The following is a 22,771-nucleotide window of genomic DNA, read 5'->3' as shown; positions in this document are numbered from 1 at the left end:
AAATATATGTATCATTAAATATACCTATTTTTAAATATATGTTTTAAATTATTGTTTTATTTAAATTATAAGTGAAAATATATGGGAACCTTTCACATTTCTTGTTCCTTCCGATGTCCTTTTCTCAGTGCGTCGCGAAATGTTTGTGTACATAGCAACTAAACTACCGTTATTTCTGGTCCAAACTGTTGGAAGCAGTCTTTTTTTCAACGAGGTAAACATCTGTACATATGAAGTGCGTTTTAGTTGTTGCGTTTTAGTTGTTGCTGGTCGACTTGAATTATTACGAACCACCATATTTGTTGAGAATCTGGATGCTGCTGTCAGTGCTGAGTTCTCTGTCTGGCTAAGTAAGCCGGTTAGCTAAAGTTCGATAGATAGATAGACAGATAGATATATAGATAGAAAACTAAACTGTGTGATTGACATATATTTCCGACAGAATGTCTCTACAGGCATCTTCTCAGTCTATCGGGATGCAGAAATGTACTGATGAGGAAACGTTCTACATGCACTGCAGAGCTGCCTACCTGACTGTATTTAGGTCTAGTCTGGCCAGTATCAGCTCCAAACATCAGCTATGCCGTGGTAAGTAAACGTTCTCATCATTAGTCATTCGTTTTAGAATCAGAGAGCAATCATTTGTGTAGCTGCTAGCGTGATACTGGCTGAAGTAGCAATTTTCACGTTCACATACAGTCAGTAGCTAAGTAAATGATGCATATCAGTGAATTCTTCCACCACCTCATAATACTGCCTGCTTAGAATGTGAATAGGCTACATCTAGTGGAAGTTACACTCCACTAAATGTTGTAGCTACTGAACAACAAGCCATCATCATTGCCAACTGTTATGAAAATATGTCAATTCATTATTTTTCTATTTATCTTAGTTCTCCAGCAGGCAGGCAGAAATCCATCCCAGGCAACTCTCAACAAACACTGGACCCCAAGTACCACTAAGCTGAACTTTGATGATTTCTGTGAGATAGTGAAGAATGAGAGGCCGACAGAGGTGCACGAGTTGATGAGAGCCTTCAGAAAGATGGACATTAATGGAGATGGCTACATCTCACACAATGAACTACACATAGTCCTCACTTCAGTAAGTACTGCCTCATTGAAGTCATTCTACATCATCCAGATATTTCTAGGTACAGTATAATACATTGAAATAAAAGTGTGATACATTGCAGATATGTACATGAATAGCTCCAACTTATACACCTTTCAAACCAACATGTTTTCCCGCCAACTTTAGCATCACGACAACTTTTTTTTGCGGCTTTTCTTTATATCTGAAAGATGTTGCCGGTATCAAAGCCTAAACTTGTATTTCCACAAACTGACCTAGTCATGGTTGTGGTAAAGTTCTGCCTATGCCTTAGTGTGAAATGTATCTGTAATGCTGAGGCGGCATTGACACGCACTACGCTCTTAAGCTCTTGATGGTTGCTAGGCAGCGGCCATTACTACTATCCTCCTGGCAGTTCTAAACTTTGCAAGTGTAACAGTATTGCTTCCGTCCTTCTCCTCGCCCATACCTGGGCTCGAACCACATCAACAACTGCCTCCCACGAAGCATTGTTACCTATCGCTCCACAAAAGCCGAAGACCTTGCAAAGCAAGGGAAACAACTACTTCAGGGTCTCAGAGCAAGTGACTTCACCGATTGAAACGCTAATAGCACGTACCCCGCTAACTGGCTAGCCATTTCATACCGTTGACACGAGGCATGTCACCTCACCCATGCCTGCACTGTTTTCTTAACCACAACTTGATGGATCCATAAAGAATTACTGTGGTAAAAAATATCACAGAATTATGAAAATATGGAAATATAGTAGGCTGATGCAATTGAAGGCATCAAATTGTTGCTTATACTGAAACTCCCAAAGTCATCGAATTGTTCTAATACATTTGAAGCAACTCACTGGGCAGATAGTGGTTGGACCAACGTAGAATAGACATTGAATTGACATCTATGCCCAGTGAGAATAGCCTACCTGCGTGTGGTCAACTATTTCAGCGCCTTTTTATGCTTCTTTGAGACAAGCCTGGTGACTCATCTTGATAAATCAATCAATGTCTGATTTTTGTTACATTTATTTTTCTTCTTCACAGAATCCCAGTTTGGATATTGGTTAGGCTACATTTAGGCAATGAAATGTTAAATAAGTTGAGGTGAGTGCTGCTCATGATCATCTTCTCTAGTTGGTTCATTCATTAGCACTGAACAGAACATTTTGCCAGCATGTTGTGTAGCTTAACAAGTGGATTATTTTGCTCTTCACTCGCCACTAAGTAACCTAGGCCTACTCTTGGTCAAAAGCCTGGGACTTGTCTTAATCAGTCAATGTGATTTTGTTTCTCTGAATCGTCGTTTGTATATTTGGTTAATTCTCTGGCTGGGCAAATCAGTGGAGGTGGTATAACTCGTCTATTTGTTTCCTCATCTATCACTGATCAGAAACATTTAGCATGCATTAATGTGGCCTAAATCAAGTGTAGACCTATTATTTTGCTTGATCGCATATAGGCAACTTCAAAAGCCTGCAGAGGTTGTGAAATATAAACACGACACTCGCGTGCTTTTGAAAACATATAGATTGCTATTATTTTATATGGGTATCATGATGAAGATACTCTCATTGTAAAGTCCTTCGGCTGCTCCTAACAAAGTGGAGGAAGGTTAGGAAATACATTAAACGTGGATAAAAAAAATCATGGGCTTGCTTTTGGCTCTGTTTTCAAAATATCACTTTATCACTCAAAGCGGTTTCACACTTTGCCGTGATGCAAGTTGTGTGGGAAAACTATTTGGTGTATTTTATTCTGTTTATATTTCATTGTACTCTTAATCTACTCTAAAATATATATGTTGAATGTGAACATCGTGCCTTGTCTGTGAACATAATAACTAATGATTTCATGTGGATGGCCATATAGCCTATAGGCTGCACAGACCAGCAACATCATTAAACTCAAAATATGCTGTTCTATTCTTTTTTAAATATATTGTATTAGTCTTAAAATTTTTCTTAGGACCGAAAACAAATTAATTTCTTTGTGATGGTGTATATTCAATGGATTTATTAAAATCGACGTCCACCCACATGGGCTCACGACTACTCCCACTCCTACAGTTGCCGGCATGTGCACGGGAGATAGAAAAGGCTTGTCCCAAAAATAATGTGGTAAAAATGGGACCGTATGAATTGGGTTCTAAGAAACAGGTAAAAAACAAGTCTGTCTGTAAAGGGTGTAAGGTCATCACAAGTTACATACTTACACTGAGATCAAAGGCCCAATTGAGTCAATGGTATGTTGCTCAAAATTAATTATTAACTTTCTTGTTCTTCTAGAGAGGTGAAAAGATGGCTGCCAAGGAGGTGGATGCCATTTTTTCATTAGCTGATACCAACAAAGATGGCAAATTGGACTATGCCGAGGTGAGATTGGAATGAGAGTTTGCTATTTTTACCATACTTTTTCCTTGCCCTTTACTGTAGGCCTACATGTATTACTCTAATTGTACTCTTTAGCGTGCACTTTCATGTATTATACAGCCTTAACATAACAGCACTATATCATTGCCTGCTTTTGTCCCAGTTCTGCAGACTGTTGGAGTCCACGGCAGAGCAGTGTCAGATTGCAGCTCTGGAGAGACTGGAGGCTGATGCCAAGCTGAAGAGGCAGAACTTTGGCAACGAGTTAGACAGCCCTCCAAAGAGCTTAGCGTCCACCGCTGTGACTGTCCCCCAGCCACCTCACAAAACCGAGCCGGACATCACACTGAAGAAAGGTACTACAGATCTCTGGTAGAGGAGTGCTAGCCTAGAACAGTACTATGCATGTTTACACACACACACACACACACACACACACACACACACACACACACACACACACACACACACACACAGAGCCTATAAGTGCTCTCTTCTGGAGTAGTGTTAAGGAATAAGTAATAGGTCTGTTATTGATTGATTTTCCTCCCCTGATGACAAATCACCTCATTAAGACACTCCATGGATCATCATCTCCACACCATTACACCAGTTTGTTTGTAGGGAGGGGATTCTAAAGCATTGTGATTTAGGTAATCATATCTTCCATTATGAGGTAGGTTAACAGAGGGAGGGTTGGGAGGGGGGGGTGTGTGTAACGTCCCCCACTGAGAGACCCAGGGTAGACCTGGGTTCATATACTATTTGAAATAATTTCAAATACTTTAACTGGATGTGATTGAGTTTGCCTGGCATAATGGAACCAATAGAGACATTGCAAAACTGCAGACCCCGCCCATCTGGCGCTCCAGTCAGGCGTACGCGAACGCTAAAAGTATTTGAAAAATTTCAAATATTATTTGAATCCAGGTCTGAGCTAGGGCCAGGCAGGGCGGGCCAGGGATGGGAAGATGGAGTGGGTTGCTTTAAGTGGTCAGTCTGTGTTCATGTTATTGATTGGGGAGATCCCTCAACTGCTCTCTGAGACCATGAGGGATTAAACAGTCATCTAGGGGAAGGCCTCTCTAACCAGAGCTGCAAAAATAAATGAGTTGTGAGATACTGGCTGGATTATCCATCTATTGATTTATCTGTCCTTTACGTGTTAACACGCTTCTGACACAGTCTGCATGTGACCAAGGCCATGTGAGGCTTTTCTTGTGCTTCAAATGTTTTGACTGGTTATTTGGAGTTGATTTTTCACTGGTGTTGTTAGACTAGCTTCTTCTGACTAGAAGTCTTGTTTTACCCCCACATAAAACAGCTTGGTTAAATTTCAATTTCAACAATACATCATTGTCTCCGTTTTCCTAAACAGTTGTGATTGGGTCCTTTAAAATAGATCCCTGTGATTAATGCACATTAGATCTTTGACAAATACCTTAATAGTGGAGCCATTCATTTAACTGGTATGTTAAGACGGTATAGCGGATCACATTACTCTGCATCTCTCTTCGACGGTCTGAGAAACAATCAAGCCCTAGATTATTGAATTTATATTTCCTGTTTTTAATTAGCAATGGAGGGAAAGTTGTACAAGATAATGGATTGGAAGGACTGTGATTGCACAATTTGTAATTTAGAATGCCTCCACAAATGAATTAACTAACGTGTTTGAACTTGAGATCACGTCTCACATTCTAATGATGGTGCTTGAGTAGCTCATATTTTTCAGGTGTCCTTGGTCCAAGGCTGGGTTTCTGGTGCGTTTCTTCTAGCTGGGTTTATCTGTTTAAGTTACAGATGTGTTTCTCCTGCGTGTGTCTGTATGTCTCTCAGACAGCAGATCGTCGTCCCGGCCCTCCTCAGCTCGCAGTAGACGGTCGTCACTGTCTAACGCCATCACCATGGCAGCCAGCAACACTAAGAGCGTCAAGCTGGCAGAGCCCACATCTATACAGGTACTACAGCCCTGGAACAGTCTGGACTCACATGTACATCAATCACACACTGGGTTATGGTTAACCTGTCTGTTTTCTCTGACAGAAATAACGTGGCTGGGTTGGGAGACGGTTGGGACGATGTATATACATACTACCGTTCAAAGGTTTGGGGTCACTTAGAAATGTCTGTGTTTTTGAAAGAAAAGCACCTTTTCTGTCCATTAAAATAACATCAAATTGAGTGGTTAGAGCGTTGGACTAGTAACCGGAAGGTTGCAAGTTCAAACCCCCGAGCTGACAAGGTACAAATCTGTCGTTCTGCCCCTGCAGTTAACCCACTGTTCCTAGGCCGTCATTGAAAATAAGAATTTGTTCTTAACTGACTTGCCTGGTTAAATAAATGTAAAATAAAATTAAAAAATTGTTAATGTTGTAAATGACTATTGAAGCTGGAAACGGCAGATTTTTTATGGAATATCTACAAAGGTGTAGAGAGGCGCATTATCAATTTGATGTTATTTTCATGGACAAATAATGTGCTTTTCTTTCAAAAACAAGGACATTTCTAAGTGACCCCAAACTTTTGAACGGTAGTGTAACTGCAGTTAGACCAAGATCGGGGTCTTTTGTCTTTGAGTTCTCCTCCTGAGTTCCTCATTGTGCACCCATTAGGCCTACCCACTAATATCGGAGCAGAGCAAGGATCCACCTTAGGTCCCTTCAGTAACAGCCCTGAAGTCCATTGCTCTGCTCTGGTGTTAGTCCACTAGTAGATATCAGGGCCTGGAGCCAGGCAGCATTGTTGTTGCTGTTTTGTTGTCGTTGTGTGATGCCTTTTGGTGGCAAATTTACTCTGGGTCAGTCGATAAGTATAGAGTGTTGGTATTGATCCCATTCTCTTTGTTTGCACTCTTTTTGACTTCACCGTGGCTCGTTTTCTTTACTGCAACAAAACAAAAGAGAGAAAAACAATAGCTGTGCTCCCTGAACCTTCCTGGTCAGAGGAGTGTAATTGGAAAGTGCCAGATGGAGGAGAAGGTTAAACAATGTGTGTCTGGAGATTACCTGCTGGAAGGTCCTCATTGTACAGTATGTTGCTCCAGGCCTGTTCTGGGTTGATCGTTGGGAATGGGTAAGGCTGTCTAGAGCCATGTCTTAGGGCAAGGTAAGAATGTGTTTTAAAGGGAGGCAAGAAACCTTGTGGCCCTCAGAGGCCATGTAAATTAGGGCTGGGGCCAGAGTAGAGTGACTGAGTGACAGGGGCCTGTATTGGGCTGAAGCTGAACTCTCTCTGTGGGGGAATTATTTCAGACCCCTTAAAGTAGTGGACGTGACATGCGCCCGGGGCAGGTGGCCTGATTTGATATTGGGACTTCTATGGTTTGATCCGCTGTATGTTTTACAACCTAACATAAATACTTTGAGGAAATAGCTTTGGTTTTAAAAGCTGACTCTTTTTTTCTGTCCAGACACAGTTTGTTTGTTTCTTTAACTTGGTGATTGACAGGTCACCTAAAAAGATGCCATTCCAGACTGTAAGGACCACCAGCAGTTGTGTTTCATTGAATGTGTCTTCTATGGGTTAGGAATGAGAGAGCTTTTATGCTGTACATATCTGCATCTGGGATGGATGTTTGTGCTCTCTTTCAAATTATACAATTTCCCAAATATTAGGCCAACAATGTTGTGTGTTTAAATGTGCTTGTCAAATAAAGGTGATTCTGATCACAGTTGTAATAGAGATGTAAAAAGCAGGCGGGAACAAAAAATGGAATTCATAAACATCGTTCAATAATCACGTTATGTTTTGGGAGGACAACTATTTAAACTATTTTGTTGAAAAAATATATATATCAAAGCAATGCAATTTTCCAATAATCTGGCCCATTAGATGAGGCCTTTGTTTTCAAGCTGTTGTCTCCATGCTGCCATCTGGTGGTTGTATTTAGTGGTCTACTTGTTTGTGTTGGGTACTGAACCAAGGTGCGGAAGCAGAACATTATGAATATGCTCTCTGAATTAGCATACTTAATGTGGGGCCATCATGCCCATTTATATCTGTCTGTTTAATGGATTTCCAAGTGAGTTATCATTTATATTTGTGACAAATTCAACATGATGCATCCCTTTAATATTTACTTCTCAGGGTATCGGTTTCCTCTTGTTTTGAAACCACCTGCACTAATGCATTGTTCAAGGATTGTAGGCCATTCTGTGAGCTTTTCATACATTATGTCAGTTAAAAGGCCCACTGGGATATTAAAGCAGTTTTTGATAATAAAAAAATGTTTCCCCTTTGCCAGGACTGGCATCACACCTGTATGAAGGGCAGTTTCTTCCTTGAGGAGGATGGAGGCATCACGTCCCTGCAATACCGTCTCACCGTCCCCCAGACAGCCACCGTCTACCTCACCATCAGACCTCTCAACCTTAGCCAGAGACTTGGTAAGTCTACCTCACCATCAGACCTCTCAACCTTAGCCAGAGACTTGGTAAGTCTACCTCACCATCAGACCTCTCAACCTTAGCCAGAGACTTGGTAAGTCTACCTCACCATCAGACCTCTCAACCTTAGCCAGAGACTTGGTAAGTCTACCTCACCATCAGACCTCTCAACCTTAGCCAGAGACTTGGTAAGTCTACCTCACCATCAGACCTCTCAACCTTAGCCAGAGACTTGGTAAGTCTACCTCACCATCAGACCTCTCAACCTTAGCCAGAGACTTGGTAAGTCTACCTCACCATCAGACCTCTCAACCTTAGCCAGAGACTTGGTAAGTCTACCTCACCATCAGACCTCTCAACCTTAGCCAGAGACTTGGTAAGTCTACCTCACCATCAGACCTCTCAACCTTAGCCAGAGACTTGGTAAGTCTACCTCACCATCAGACCTCTCAACCTTAGCCAGAGACTTGGTAAGTCTACCTCACCATCAGACCTCTCAACCTTAGCCAGAGACTTGGTAAGTCTACCTCACCATCAGACTCTCAACCTTAGCCAGAGACTTGGTAAGTCTACCTCACCATCAGACCTCTCAACCTTAGCCAGAGACTTGGTAAGTCTACCTCACCATCAGACCTCTCAACCTTAGCCAGAGACTTGGTAAGTCTACCTCACCATCAGACTCTCAACCTTAGCCAGAGACTTGGTAAGTCTACCTCACCATCAGACCTCTCAACCTTAGCCAGAGACTTGGTAAGTCTACCTCACCATCAGACCTCTCAACCTTAGCCAGAGACTTGGTAAGTCTACCTCACCATCAGACCTCTCAACCTTAGCCAGAGACTTGGTAAGTCTACCTCACCATCAGACCTCTCAACCTTAGCCAGAGACTTGGTAAGTCTACCTCACCATCAGACTCTCAACCTTAGCCAGAGACTTGGTAAGTCTACCTCACCATCAGACCTCTCAACCTTAGCCAGAGACTTGGTAAGTCTACCTCACCATCAGACCTCTCAACCTTAGCCAGAGACTTGGTAAGTCTACCTCACCATCAGACTCTCAACCTTAGCCAGAGACTTGGTAAGTCTACCTCACCATCAGACCTCTCAACCTTAGCCAGAGACTTGGTAAGTCTACCTCACCATCAGACCTCTCAACCTTAGCCAGAGACTTGGTAAGTCTACCTCACCATCAGACCTCTCAACCTTAGCCAGAGACTTGGTAAGTCTACCTCACCATCAGACCTCTCAACCTTAGCCAGAGACTTGGTAAGTCTACCTCACCATCAGACCTCTCAACCTTAGCCAGAGACTTGGTAAGTCTACCTCACCATCAGACCTCTCAACCTTAGCCAGAGACTTGGTAAGTCTACCTCACCATCAGACCTCTCAACCTTAGCCAGAGACTTGGTAAGTCTACCTCACCATCAGACCTCTCAACCTTAGCCAGAGACTTGGTAAGTCTACCTCACCATCAGACCTCTCAACCTTAGCCAGAGACTTGGTAAGTCTACCTCACCATCAGACCTCTCAACCTTAGCCAGAGACTTGGTAAGTCTACCTCACCATCAGACCTCTCAACCTTAGCCAGAGACTTGGTAGGTCTACCTCACCATCAGACCTCTCAACCTTAGCCAGAGACTTGGTAAGTCTACCTCACCATCAGACCTCTCAACCTTAGCCAGAGACTTGGTAAGTCTACCTCACCATCAGACTCTCAACCTTAGCCAGAGACTTGGTAAGTCTACCTCACCATCAGACCTCTCAACCTTAGCCAGAGACTTGGTAAGTCTACCTCACCATCAGACCTCTCAACCTTAGCCAGAGACTTGGTAAGTCTACCTCACCATCAGACTCTCAACCTTAGCCAGAGACTTGGTAAGTCTACCTCACCATCAGACTCTCAACCTTAGCCAGAGACTTGTTAGGTCTACCTCACCATCAGACTCCCAACCTTAGCCAGAGACTTGGTAGGTCTACCTCACCATCAGACCTCTCAACCTTAGCCAGAGACTTGGTAAGTCTACCTCACCATCAGACTCTCAACCTTAGCCAGAGACTTGGTAAGTCTACCTCACCATCAGACTCTCAACCTTAGCCAGAGACTTGGTAAGTCTACCTCACCATCAGACCTCTCAACCTTAGCCAGAGACTTGGTAAGTCTACCTCACCATCAGCACGGTTGGGTAGGTTACTTTCTAAATGTAATCTGTTAGTTACTAGTTACCTGTCCAAAATTGTAATCAGTGACATCACTTTTTGACACTTGAACTCAGTAATGTAATCTGATTACTGTCAGTTACTTTTATATTACTTTCACCTTAATAGGCATTAGAAGAAGAAGAAAAATGTGCCTCTTGATGATTTTGTTGTCATGGAGGACTGATTTCGGCTCATTGCTTCGAGTTGAAATATAATTGCTGCTCTCATGGAATGGCATTCTTTGAGCACTACTGATAAGTGCTATTTGCATGTGAAAGGAATGCCATATGCTGCATTTGATATTGGCCTATTGTTTACCTTTTTGTTGGTGACACTTTGATATCTTGATAATATGCAGTTGTTTAAGTGTTACAAAAGTGTGCGAGTTTGAGAATGTGTCCATTAGGCTTATGGACTTTTTTTGTTTTTTTAAATCAGCAAAAAATGTATTGAGCAATAAAATCCCCACTTGTGGTCTTAAATTCAACTAGTTTTTGACAGTATTGATCACAGTACCATAGAGGAGTTTAGAAGAGAGACACTCCCTCAAACTTTTATTCCATAGGCTAGGATCCACGTGGACCGCTGGGATCCGTGCAACTATGCTGCCGTTGCAAGAGCTTATTTTTCACTGGCTGTCCACTGGTCGCAAAAAACAAGGATTTATAGGCAGCTTAAACTTCCTCAATTCAACCATTATTGGGTTAAAATGCACCACAATCTGTAAGGCCCAAATAGCTAAATGAGCGAGCAACAGTTTGATTCACAGGTTTTATTTCTTTTTTATTTCACCTTTATTTAACTAGGCCAGTCAGTTAAGAACAAATTCTTATTTTCAATGACGGCCTACCACCATATGGGACTCCCAATCACGGCTGGTTGTGATACAGCCTGGAATCGAACCAGGGTCTGTAGTGAAGCCTCTAGCACTGAGATGCAGTGCCTTAGACCGATGCGCCACTCGGGAGCACCACATCATTGCGCTATGTAGATACTGTATCAATAATAAGTGATATCCATATCGCCTGTCAGCTACACCACTGCGGTCGTCCATGCCTCCAAGCGTTTATTCAAATTGGATGTATGATCTTTGGATGCCGCCAGCAGTTGCACCATTGGAAGACGTAGCTTGGACTGTAGCCTGCAAAAGCCTTAATCCAGCTCTTTTCCCGTGATCTATCAAACGCATTCTGTGTGTCATCATAGTGGTCTGTGACTTGTGGTCAGACTCGCTTCGGGGGAACAAACTTAAACTTGAGCCTTTTTTCAATGCTGATTTGAATGTCATTGAGAATAGAAAGGTGTCATAAATATTTTCGCAAACATCCTTTCTGAATTTAAAAGTAATCCTAGATATTTTAGCTGGTAATGGATTACAGTTAGTTTTATTGTAATCCGTTACTCCCCAACCCTGACCATCAGACCCCCCCAATGTTTTGATATTTGCAATTGAGGACTGGAATGTGACCTTTTTGGAATGTAACCTTTTTGTCCTGTTTCTTAGAAAAGCCCTCATCCTGGATGTCGGTGGACACAGCTGTCTTTGTGGTGTCAGGAAAAGACACTAAAGAGGACTCCACTTTGGTGTGTTTCACTGAGTCAAGAGACAAAGAGGTCAGTCCTTAATTATTGTAAATGTCATGCATGATGACCATTTTCAAATGAAACAACCTCCAATTTAGAGAGCGAGAGAGTATATTTGTAGTAGAGGTCTTCATGTGTCCGGGTGGACTCGATTGGATTCGGGTCTGAAACTCTAACTTGTTCCTCTGGTCCGGGACGTGTCCTGTTTGATTATCGACCACGGTTCTGCATAGCATATTTATTTGACACTAACAAGGTGAATTTATTGACTTCTAGAAGCCTAGCCAGCTTGACTGATGAACATACTTTTTTTTGTCACTCCGGTCCAATCGAGTCTGGTCGAGACCCAGATCCGTTAGGGTCTAATTGTCCTCCGGCCTGTCCGGGCGCAACTTTTTGGACCTGTGAAAACCTCTAATTTGAATTATAAACTGGTTGGTTCGAGCCCAGAATGCTGATTGGCTGACAGCCATGGTATATTAGACCATATACCACGGGTATGACAAACCATTTATTTTTTCTGCTCTAATTACATTGGTAACCAGTTTATAATAGCAATAAGGCACCTCAGAGTCCTAGTAGTTGTCCAGGCACAGCCCTTAGTGATGCGTCGTGCCTAAAAACAGCCCTTAGCCGTGGTATATTGGCCATATATCACACCCTCTCATGCCTAATGCTTAAGTATAGTATGAGAATAGCCTTTCAAACTGTCTCTTTCAAATGTTTACTGACCTCTAGTGGCCAGCTGTGATACCGTTCATCTCCAGTGATTGTGTACAAAACTTACATTGAAAATCTTAACAAACATTGTTCCTGAAAACAGAAGTGTTGCTGGAAGGGGGAGCTGAGTGCTGGTACCTACTGCCTCCTTCCCTTCACCACGAGCTGTAGGCTGAGGAAGAGGACCAGGAAGAGTGTGTCTAAACCTGTCACGCTGGTCAACAGGACTGACACGGGGGAGCTGGACCTCACTAGGGACTTCAGGTGAGTTATACACCCCTAACTGTTACACACCTGCTAGAAATGATGAGGAGTAATATTATACAGTATTAACACCAGTATCACTATATTTATTCCATTGCATAATGAAAACACTCGAAGCAGACCAAACTCTTTGGTCCTTTAAAAAATTGCTGTATGTAAAGTATTGTGTGCTATAGGTTAGAAAATAAATCGATGTGACTCTGGATGACAACATAATGATGTTTGTTTCCAACATTAGGGCTGTTTTAAATCCGCTTCATGTTTTGTTTCCTTGCCACGATACTAATAAGTATAGCAGTACTGGTATCGTCCTGGTCCTAGTAGTTGCCCTGTGAACCTTAAATTCATTATCAGAATATTTATACAAAATATTTGTATTATTGTGAAAGGTGCCGGATATTAATGTCCACAGTACATTCCAAATGTGCCGCTCTATATCTGTGAAGAGGATTCAGACAGGAGCTGACCTGGACAATGCTTCCTTCCTACCACAGGGGGGCGCTGTCTGATATCTTTGAGGTGATAGACCTGGATGGGAACGGCCTCCTCAGTCTGGAGGAGTACAACTTCTTTGAGCTCAGGACCAGTGGAGAGAACTGTGATGAGGAAGCATGGGCTGTCTGCAAAGGTGAAATATACCTGATCTATACAAATGGATAATATAGTAGACTGCTATCATATGACCCCAGGTCATGTGTTGTTCCAGCTTCGTGCTGATCGTGTTTTCTTTAATCAATGCTTTGGCTAGAGTCAAACCAGGCTGTTTTGAAAATGAAATGATTATTGTTTAGATTGAGTCTGATGGCAGTTTGACTCGGGCTTAAAGAACACACTACCTGTCCGGTGTATTAGTTGAATTTGGTTCAATTGATTCTTCAAGTGGTTCATGACTCCTCTGTGACTCCCTCCCAGAGAACTTTGACACCCGGAAGAACCAGCTCAGTCGTCAGGGCTTCATGGAGCTCAACCTGATGGAGGCCAGCGAGAGGGGGGGAGACCCCACAGACCTCTGGGTAACGCTGGAGGCCATGGGCTACAACCGCAATCTGGAGATGGTGGAGGTGGGTCCTAGTGCTAGACACACACACACACACACACACACACACTCACACTGTTCCTTTGTGTGTATTAGCTGCTGGTAGTAGCAGCACACAGAGCAGTAGCACTCAGCAGTACCATAGCTCATCAAATATCAGGCCAATACATACCTCCATTGAATCATCACAAATTGACTAACAATATTGTCTAACAAGTGCAGTATAAATAAATCCATCCTTCTCATCCTCCCCTAGGCATGTCCGTTCCTGATAGATGTTTACTGTGAGGAGGGTCAGTGTACTCTGCAGCCGGTCAGTCTGGAGTCAGGCCACAGGATCCTGAACACAGCCCTGCAGAGGTCCATCACGGCCAGGTCAGAGGTCAAAACCCTCAGGGGTCAGGAGAACGTCCTGGTCTACACCTACAGAGGAGAACACAGGATCTCCACCGTCATCGCCAACAAGGTGAAGGACTAGAATAAATACTATTGGATTTTTTTGCATTGTGTTTTCAGAGGTTTTATTGAACCAACAAGATGATCAGCCACTAGAGGGGATGTTCTGTATTTACTCTGATGATTGTGGGGCTCTATGGGGTGACAGGTTGCCTAGTGCTTAGAGTGTTGGGCCAGTAACCGAAAGGTTGCAAGATCGAATCCCCGAGCTGACAAGGTAAAAATCTGGCGTTCTGCCGCTGAACAAGGCAATTATCCCACTGTTCCTAGGCCGTCATTAAAAATAAGAATTTGTTCTTAACTGACTTGCCTAGTTAAATAAAGGTAAAATAAATTGCGATTCCTTCATATTTTTGATACACACTACCCTGTTGAAGAAAAAAACATGGAGGTATCTTCATTTATCTGATCCGCTTTCAACCAAGTCTGTTTTTACATATTTCTGTATGTAAATTTGACCTGTAGGGAATTCTTTACAAGCCTACCACACCGGCTTTGACAGTCGTCGGTGTGGCAAGGCTTGCAAACTATTACGGACTACTAAGGGAAACCAGGCCGCAAGCTGATCAGTGACGTGAGCCAACCAGACACGCTAAATGCCTTTTATGCACTATATCTCTTTACACAATGATGAAAATAATCATGGCCTCTAAACCTTCAAGCTGCATACTGGACCCTATTCCAACTAAACTACTGAAAGAGCTGCTTCCTGTGCTTGGCCCTCATATGTTGAACATAATAAACGGCTCTCTATCCACCGGATGTGTACCAAACTCACTAAAAGTGGCAGTAATAAAGCCTCTCTTGAAAAGGCCAAACCTTGACCCAGAAAATATAAAAAACTATCGGCCTATATCGAATCTTCCATTCCTCTCAAAAATGTTAGAAAAAGCTGTTGCGCAGCAACTCACTGCCTTCCTGAAGACAAACAATGTATACGAAATGCTTCAGTCTGGTTTTAGACCCCATCACAGCACTGAGACTGCACTTGTGAAGGTGGTAAATTACCTTTTAATGCATCTGTCCTCGTGCTCCTAGACCTTAGTGCTGCTTTTGATACCATCGATCACCACATTTCTTTTGGAGAGATTGGAAACCCAAATTGGTCTACACGGACAAGTTCTGGCCTGGTTTAGATCTTATCTGTCGGAAAGATATCAGTTTGTCTCTGTGAATGGTTTGTCCTCTGACAAATCAACTGTACATTTCGGTGTTCCTCAAGGTTCCGTTTTAGGACCACTATTGTTTTCACTATATATTTTACCTCTTGGGGGATGTAATTCGAAAACATAATGTTAACTTTCACTGCTATGTGGATGACACACAGCTGTACATTTCAATGAAACATGGTGAAGCCCCAAAATTTCCCTCACTAGAAGCCTGTGTTTCAGACATAAGGAAGTGGACGGCTGCAAACTTTCTACTTTTAAACTCGGACAAAACAGAGATGCTTGTTCTTGGTCCCAAGAAACAAAGAGATCTTCTGTTGAATCTGACAATTAATCTTGATGGTTGTCTCAAATAAAACTGAAGGACCTCTGTGTTACTCTGGACTCCGATCTCTCTTTTGACGAACATATCAAGACTGTTTCAAGGACAGCTTTTTTCCATCTACCCAACATTGCAAAAATCAGAAACTTTCTGTCCAAAAAAAAAATGATGCAGAAAAATTAATCCATGCTTTTGTTACTTCTAGGTTAGACTACTGCAATGCTCTACTTTCCGGCTACTCGGATAACGCACTAAATCAACTTCAGTTAGTGCTAAATGCGGCTGCTAGAATCCTGACTAGAACCAAAAAATGTGATCATATTACTCCAGTGCTAGCCACCCTATACTGGCTTCCTGTTAAGGCAAGGGCTGATTTCAAGGTTTTACGGCTAACCTACAAAGCATTACACGGGCTTGCTCCTACCTATCTTTCTGATTTGGTCCTGCCGTACATACCTACACGTACTCTACGGTCACAAGACGCAGGCCTCCTAATTGTCCCTAGAATTTCTAAGCAAACAGCTGGAGGCAAGGCTTTCTCCTATAGAGCTCCATTTGTATGGAATGGTCTGCCTACCCATGTGAGAGACGCAGACTCGGTCTCAACCTTTAAGTCTTTACTGAAGACTCATCTCTTCAGTGGGTCATATGATTGAGTGTAGTCTGGCCCAGGAGTGTGAAGGTGAACGGAAAGGCTCTGGAGCAACGAGCCGCCCTTGCTGTCTCTGCCTGGCCGGTTCCCTTCTTTCCACTGGGATTCTCTGCCTCTAACCCTATTACAGGGGCTGAGTCACTGGCAAACTGGTGCTCTTTCATGCCGTCCCTAGGAGGGGTGCGTCACTTGAGTGGGTTGAGTCACTGATGTGATCTTCCTGTCTGGGTTGGCACCCCCCCTTGGGTTGTGCTGTGGCGGAGATCTTTGTGGGCTATACTCAGCCTTGTCTCAGGATGGTAAGTTGGTGGTTGAAGATATCCCTCTAGTGGTGTGGGGGCTGTGCTTTGGCAAAGTGGGTGGGGTTATATCCTTCCTGTTGGGCCCTGTCTGGGGGTATCATCGAATGGGGCCACAGTGTCTCCTGACCACTTCTGTCTCAGCCGCCAGTATTTATGCTGCAGTAGCTTGTGTCGGGGGGCTAGGGTCAGTTTGTTTTATCTGGAGTACTTCTCCTGTCTTATCCGGTGTCCTGTGTGAATTTAAGTATGCTCTCTCTAATTCTCCCTTTCTCTCGGAGGACCTGAGCCCTAGGACCATGCCTCAGGACTACCTGGCATGATGACTATTTGCTGTCCCCAGTCCACCTGGCTGTGCTGCTGCTCCAGTTTCAACTGTTCTGCATGCAGCTATGGAATCCTGACCTGTTCACCGGACGTACTACCTGTCCCAGACCTGCTGTTTTCAACTCTCTAGACACAGCAGGAGTGGTAGAGATACTCTTAATGATCGGCTATGAAAAGCCAACTGACATTTACTCCTGAGATGTTGACTTGCTGCACCCTCGACAACTACTGTGATTATTATTATTTGACCATGCTGGTCATTTATGAACATTTGAACATCTTGGCCATGTTCTGTTATAATCTCCACCCGGCACAGCCAGAAGAAGACTGGCCAACCCTCATAGCCTGGTTCCTCTCTAGGTTTCTTCCTAGGTTTTGGCCTTTCTAGGGAGTTTTTCCTAGCCATCGTGCTTCTACACCTGCATTGCTTGCTATTTGGGGTTTTAGGCTGGGTTTCTGGACAGCACTTTGAGATATCAGCTGATGTACGATGGGCTATATAAATACATTTGATTTGATTTATGCTTGCTTCGAGGCAAGCATCACTGACTCATGCATGAGAGCACCAGCTGTTCCGGACGACTGTGTTATCACGCTCTCCATAGCCGATGTGAGGAAGACCTTTAAACAGGTCGACATTCACAAGGCCACGGGGCCAGACGGATTACCAGGACGTGTACTCGGAGCATGCGCGGACCAACTAGCACTGACATTTTCAACCTGTCCCTGAACGAGTCTGTAATATCTAGATGTTTCAAGCAGACCACCATAGTCCCTGTGCCCAAGAAAGTGAAGGTAACCTGCCTAAATGTCTACCGCCCCGTAGCACTCACGTCAGTAGCCATGAAGTCCTTTGAAAGACTGGTCATGGCTCACATCAACATCATCATCATCGCGGAAATCCAAGGCCCACTCCAATTTGCATACCGCCACAACAGTTCCACAGATGACGCAATCTCAATCGCACTCCACACTGCACTTTCCCACCTGGACAAATGGAACACCTATGTGAGAATGTTGTTCATTGACTACAGCTCAGCGTTCAACACCATAGTGCCCACAAAGCTCATCACTAAGATAAGGACCCTGGGATTAAACACCTCCCTCTGCAACTGGATCCTGGACTTCCTGACGGGCCGTCTCCAGGCGGTAAGGGTAGGCAACAGCACATCTGCCACGCTAATCCTCAACACGGGGGCCCCTCAGGGGTGTGTGCTTAGTCCCCTCCTGTACTCCCTGTTCAGCTACGACTGCTTGGCCAAGCACAACTCCAACACCATTAAGTTTACTGACGACACAATGGTGGTAGGCCTGATCACCGACAACAATGAGACAGCCTATAGGGAGGAGGTCAGAGACCTGGCAGTGTGGTGTCAGGACAACAACCTCTCCTTCAATGTGAGCAAGACAAAGGAGGTGATCGTGGACTACAGGAAAAGGAGGGCCGAACACGCCCCCATTCACATCGACAGAGCTGTAGTGGAAAGGGTCGAGGGTTTACACATCACCAACAAACTATCATGGTCCAAACACACCCAGACAGTCATGAAGAGGGCACTGTAAATGCCTTTTCCCCCTCAGGAGACTGAAAAGATTTTGCATGGGTCTCCATATCCTCAAAAAGTTCTGCAGCTGCACCATTGAGAGCATCTTGACCAGTTGCATCACCACCTGGTATGGCAACTTCTCGGAATCCAACCGTAAAGCGCTACACAGGGTAGTGCATACGGCCCAGTACATCACATCCATCCAGGACCTATATACTAGGTGGTGTCAGAGGAAGGCCCAAAGAATTGTCAGACTCCAGTTACCCAAGTCATAGACTTCTCTCTGCTACCGCACGGCAAAATGGTACCGGAGGGCCAAGTCTAGGTCCAAAAGGCCCATATCCCCAAGCCATAAGACTGCTGAACAATTAAATAAATGCCCGCCCCCTTTGTTTTTACACTGCTGCTACTCGCTGTTTATTATCTATGCATAGTCACTTTACCCCTACCTACATGTACAAATGACCTTGACTAACCTGTACCCTCACACACTGACTCGGCACTGGTACCCCCTGTATATAGCCTCGTTATTGTTATTTTACTGTGTAACTTTTTTTTTAAAGTTTTACTTTAGTTTATTTAGTAAATATTTTCTTAACTGCATTGTTGGTTAAGGGCTTGTAAGTAAGCATTTCATGCTAAGGTCTGCTGCGCCTGTTGTATTTGGCGCATCTAACAAATAACATTTGATTTGAGAAATGTGTGTACATTAGACGTCCAACGTCATTGCTGCTAGTCTAGAACTGTTGAGGAGTGAGTCCATTATCACATAATGCTGTAATTGATATGCAGCTTACGCCTCCATTCACATGGCAACAGGATTCACACTGTGAGCATTTATGGTCACACATAGTGGGCAGAATAGTTTATGTGTGGAGCATTAAGATCATCAGAGTGCTGCAGTTTCTTTATGATTTAGTAGACTGTTTTTCTCCATGTATCTGGTAATACTATACTGTAGGAGGTATGTGTTATACTTTTTCAAATGAGCTTAGTAGTGAAAGCAGCCAGCAGTGAAGGGTCTGGGCGGAGGGTTTAGTAAGGAAATACTGTAGCCAGCAGTGAAGGGTCTGGGTGGAGGGTTTAGTAAGGAAATACTGTAGCCAGCAGTGAAGGGTCTGGGTGGAGGGTTTAGTAAGGAAATACTGTAGCCAGCAGTGAAGGGTCTGGGTGGAGGGTTTAGTAAGGAAATACTGTAGCCAGCAGTGAAGGGTCTGGGCGGAGGGTTTAGTAAGGAAATACTGTAGCCAGCAGTGAAGGGTCTGGGCGGAGGGTTTAGTAAGGAAATACTGTAGCCAGCAGTGAAGGGTCTGGGTGGAGGGTTTAGTAAGGAAATACTGTAGGCAGCAGTGAAGGGTCTGGGTGGAGGGTTTAGTAAGGAAATACTGTAGCCAGCAGTGAAGGGTCTGGGTGGAGGGTTTAGTAAGGAAATACTGTAGCCAGCAGTGAAGGGTCTGGGTGGAGGGTTTAGTAAGGAAATACTGTAGCCAGCAGTGAAGGGTCTGGGTGGAGGGTTTAGTAAGGAAATACTGTAGCCAGCAGTGAAGGGTCTGGGTGGAGGGTTTAGTAAGGAAATGGGCTAAAGACTCAGTCTGGCTTGACCAGGCTACCATGACATTACCTATTGTTCTTTATGTAACAGTTCATGTAAAATCTCCCCTCTATACTATTGCAGACCAACCAGAAGGTGACGGTGCACGTGAACAACGAGCAGAGTAAGAACTGCAGCAGCAGCAGAGGGATGAGTGTGTTCGCTGTGGAGGTCCCTGCTAGAACCAAGATGGTGAGATACTGTACTCACAGAACACACTGTCCCATAGGACGGAGGTTGAGCTGTCTCCTATTCTTTCTTCTGCTTGATTCAGCAAAATGTTAAGAAAGTTTATCATTATTTTTAGGCTTCATAGTTTGTGGGATGTACACTACATGACCAAAAGTATGTGGACACCTACTCGTTTAACATCTCAATGCAAAATCATGGGCATTAATATGGAGTTGGTCCCACCTTTGCTTCAATAGCAGCCTCCATTCTTATGGGAAGGCTTTCCACTAGATGTTGGAGCATTAGTGAGGTCAGGCACGGATGTTGGGCAATTAGGCCTGGTTCGCAGTCGGCGTTCCAATTCATCCCAAAGGTGTTCGATGGGGTTGAGGTCAGGCCTCTGTGCAGGCCAGTCAAGTTCTTCCACACTGATCTCGACAAACCACTTCTGTATGGACCTCGCTTTGTGCACGTGGGCATTGTCATGCTGAAACAGGAAATGGCCTTCCCCAAACTGTTGCCACAAGGCTGGAAGCACAGAATCGTCTAGAATGTAATTGTATGCTGTAGCATTAAGATTTCCCTTTACTGGAACTAAGGGGCCTAGCCCGAACCATGAAAAACAGCCCCTGGCCATTATTCCTCCTCCACCAAACTTTACAGTTGGCACTACGCATTTGGGCAGGTTTGTCTGTCAGACCGCCAGATGATGAAGCGTGAATCATTTATCCAGAAAACGCGTTTCCACTGCTCCAGAGTCCAATAGTGGCGAGCTTTGCACCACTCCAGCCGACGCTTGACATTGCGCATGGTGATCTTAGGCTTGTGTACGGCTGCTTGGCCATGGAAACCCATTTCATGAAGCCTAGACGTTTACACTTCACAATAACAGCACTTACAGTTGACAGGGGCAGCTCTAGCAGGGCAGAAATTTGACGAACTGACTTGTTGGAAAGGTGGTATCCTATGACGGTACCACGTTGAAATTCCCTGAGCTCTTCAGTAAGGCCATTCTACTGCCAGTGTTTGTCTATGGAGATCGCATGGCTGTGTGCTCGATTTTATACACCTGTCCGCAACGGGTGTGGCTGAAATAGCCAAATCCACTAATTTGAATGGGTGTCCACATACTTTTGTGTAAATATAGTGTGTTAAATAGACAGATTTGACCTCCATTGAGCAGTTAATGCTCTATTTCTCCTGTTGTGTAACATATGTTGATGGGTGTAAAGGAGATATCAACCACACTTGCTCTCTCTTAAGAGGAAACAGAAGCAACACGTTACTTCAAGAAGCATTCAAGTTTCTCAATGGGGCAAGTGTAATAATGTTTTCACTTTAAAGGGTATTTGTCATGTCTCTCAGGTGTGCCAGCATGTCCTGCCCATCAACGAGCACCAGGAGTGGACTTACAACTGTGTGGAGAGCATTATACCATGCCAGTGAAACAGTGATAAGACAGCAACTCTAATATTACCATGGTACTTTATAAAACATACTAATAGAAAAGGGACAGTGGGCCAAAAGCTATTTATAGCCAACGGGAAACTGAATTAATGAATAATACTATATGTATGTAACATGTGCCTTTGTGATAGTGGTGTGTAGTTGTGTTTTTCCATGGAATTGAATGAAATTATGTTGATTTTGAAAAATCTTTAATGGAAATGGAACTATAATAGAGATACTGTAGATAATGATACTGAACTAATATTTGCACTGATTTATATTATTTTTAACACTCAATTTTCATTGTACTGTGACTCCTATAATAATGTGTATAATTTTGCAATAGTACATAGTTTTATCACATGCCTTTATATACAAATATGATGTGCATTGTAACGTGTTTTAACAAGTGTGCTCAAGTCTCATATTTACAAACAATATGCTATATAACAATATTACATTATTACGTATGTCTGTCAAAACTCAAAATAAATCTCAAATTTAAAATAATGGAGTAACTTGTAGACATTGAGATGCCTATTCACCACACTACTCTGGAGCCTTGTTCACCACACTACTCTGGAGCCTTGTTCACCACACTACTCTGGAGCCTTGTTCACCACACTACTCTGGAGCCTTGTTCACCACACTACTCTGGAGCCTTGTTCACCACACTACTCTGGAGCCTTGTTCACCACACTACTCTGGAGCCTTGTTCACCACACTACTCTGGAGCCTTGTTCACCACACTGCTCTGGAGCCTTGTTCACCACACTGCTCTGGAACCTTGTTCACCACACTACTCTGGAGCCTTGTTCACCACACTGCTCTGGAGCCTTGTTCACCACACTACTCTGGAGCCTTGTTCACCACACTACTCAGGAGCCTTGTTCACCACACTACTCTGGAGTCTTGTTCACCACACTGCTCTGGAGCCTTGTTCACCACACTGCTCTGGAGCCTTGTTCACCACACTACTCTGGAGCCTTGTTCACCACACTGCTCTGGAGCCTTGTTCACAACACTACTCTGGAGCCTTGTTCACCACACTGCTCTGGAGCCTTGTTCACCACACTGCTCTGGAGCCTTGTTCACCACACTGCTCTGGAGCCTTGTTCACCACACTGCTCTGGAGCCTTGTTCACCACAC

At 43.8% G+C, this 22,771-nt stretch overlaps 1 protein-coding gene across 1 annotated transcript; it reads left to right on the top strand.

Moving 5' to 3' along the window:
- Positions 1-67: 67 nt before the first annotated feature.
- On the top strand, positions 68-22,131 carry efcab7 (EF-hand calcium binding domain 7). Its single transcript, XM_021604620.2, has 14 exons — positions 68-214; positions 443-588; positions 893-1,104; positions 3,365-3,451; positions 3,612-3,804; positions 5,288-5,409; positions 7,695-7,836; positions 11,539-11,648; positions 12,442-12,602; positions 13,097-13,230; positions 13,515-13,663; positions 13,895-14,104; positions 20,086-20,193; positions 21,538-22,131. Exons 2-14 carry the CDS (start codon positions 444-446, stop codon positions 21,616-21,618), a joined length of 1,854 nt encoding a protein of 617 aa, XP_021460295.2. The 5' UTR covers positions 68-214; position 443; the 3' UTR covers positions 21,619-22,131.
- Positions 22,132-22,771: the final 640 nt, after the last annotated feature.

The sequence above is a fragment of the Oncorhynchus mykiss genome, chromosome 5, assembly GCF_013265735.2.
Source record: "Oncorhynchus mykiss isolate Arlee chromosome 5, USDA_OmykA_1.1, whole genome shotgun sequence".
Lineage (NCBI taxonomy): Eukaryota > Metazoa > Chordata > Actinopteri > Salmoniformes > Salmonidae > Oncorhynchus > Oncorhynchus mykiss.
This window is presented reverse-complemented; position numbering and strand designations above follow the sequence as displayed.

Coding starts and splice junctions, on each gene's coding strand:
- efcab7 (XM_021604620.2), top strand. CDS start 444: ATGTCTCTACAGGCATCTTCTCAGTCTATCGGGATGCAGAAATGTACT. Junction 3,805..5,287: donor GGACATCACACTGAAGAAAG/GTACTACAGATC, acceptor TATGTCTCTCAG/ACAGCAGATCGTCGTCCCGG. Junction 20,194..21,537: donor TCCCTGCTAGAACCAAGATG/GTGAGATACTGT, acceptor CATGTCTCTCAG/GTGTGCCAGCATGTCCTGCC.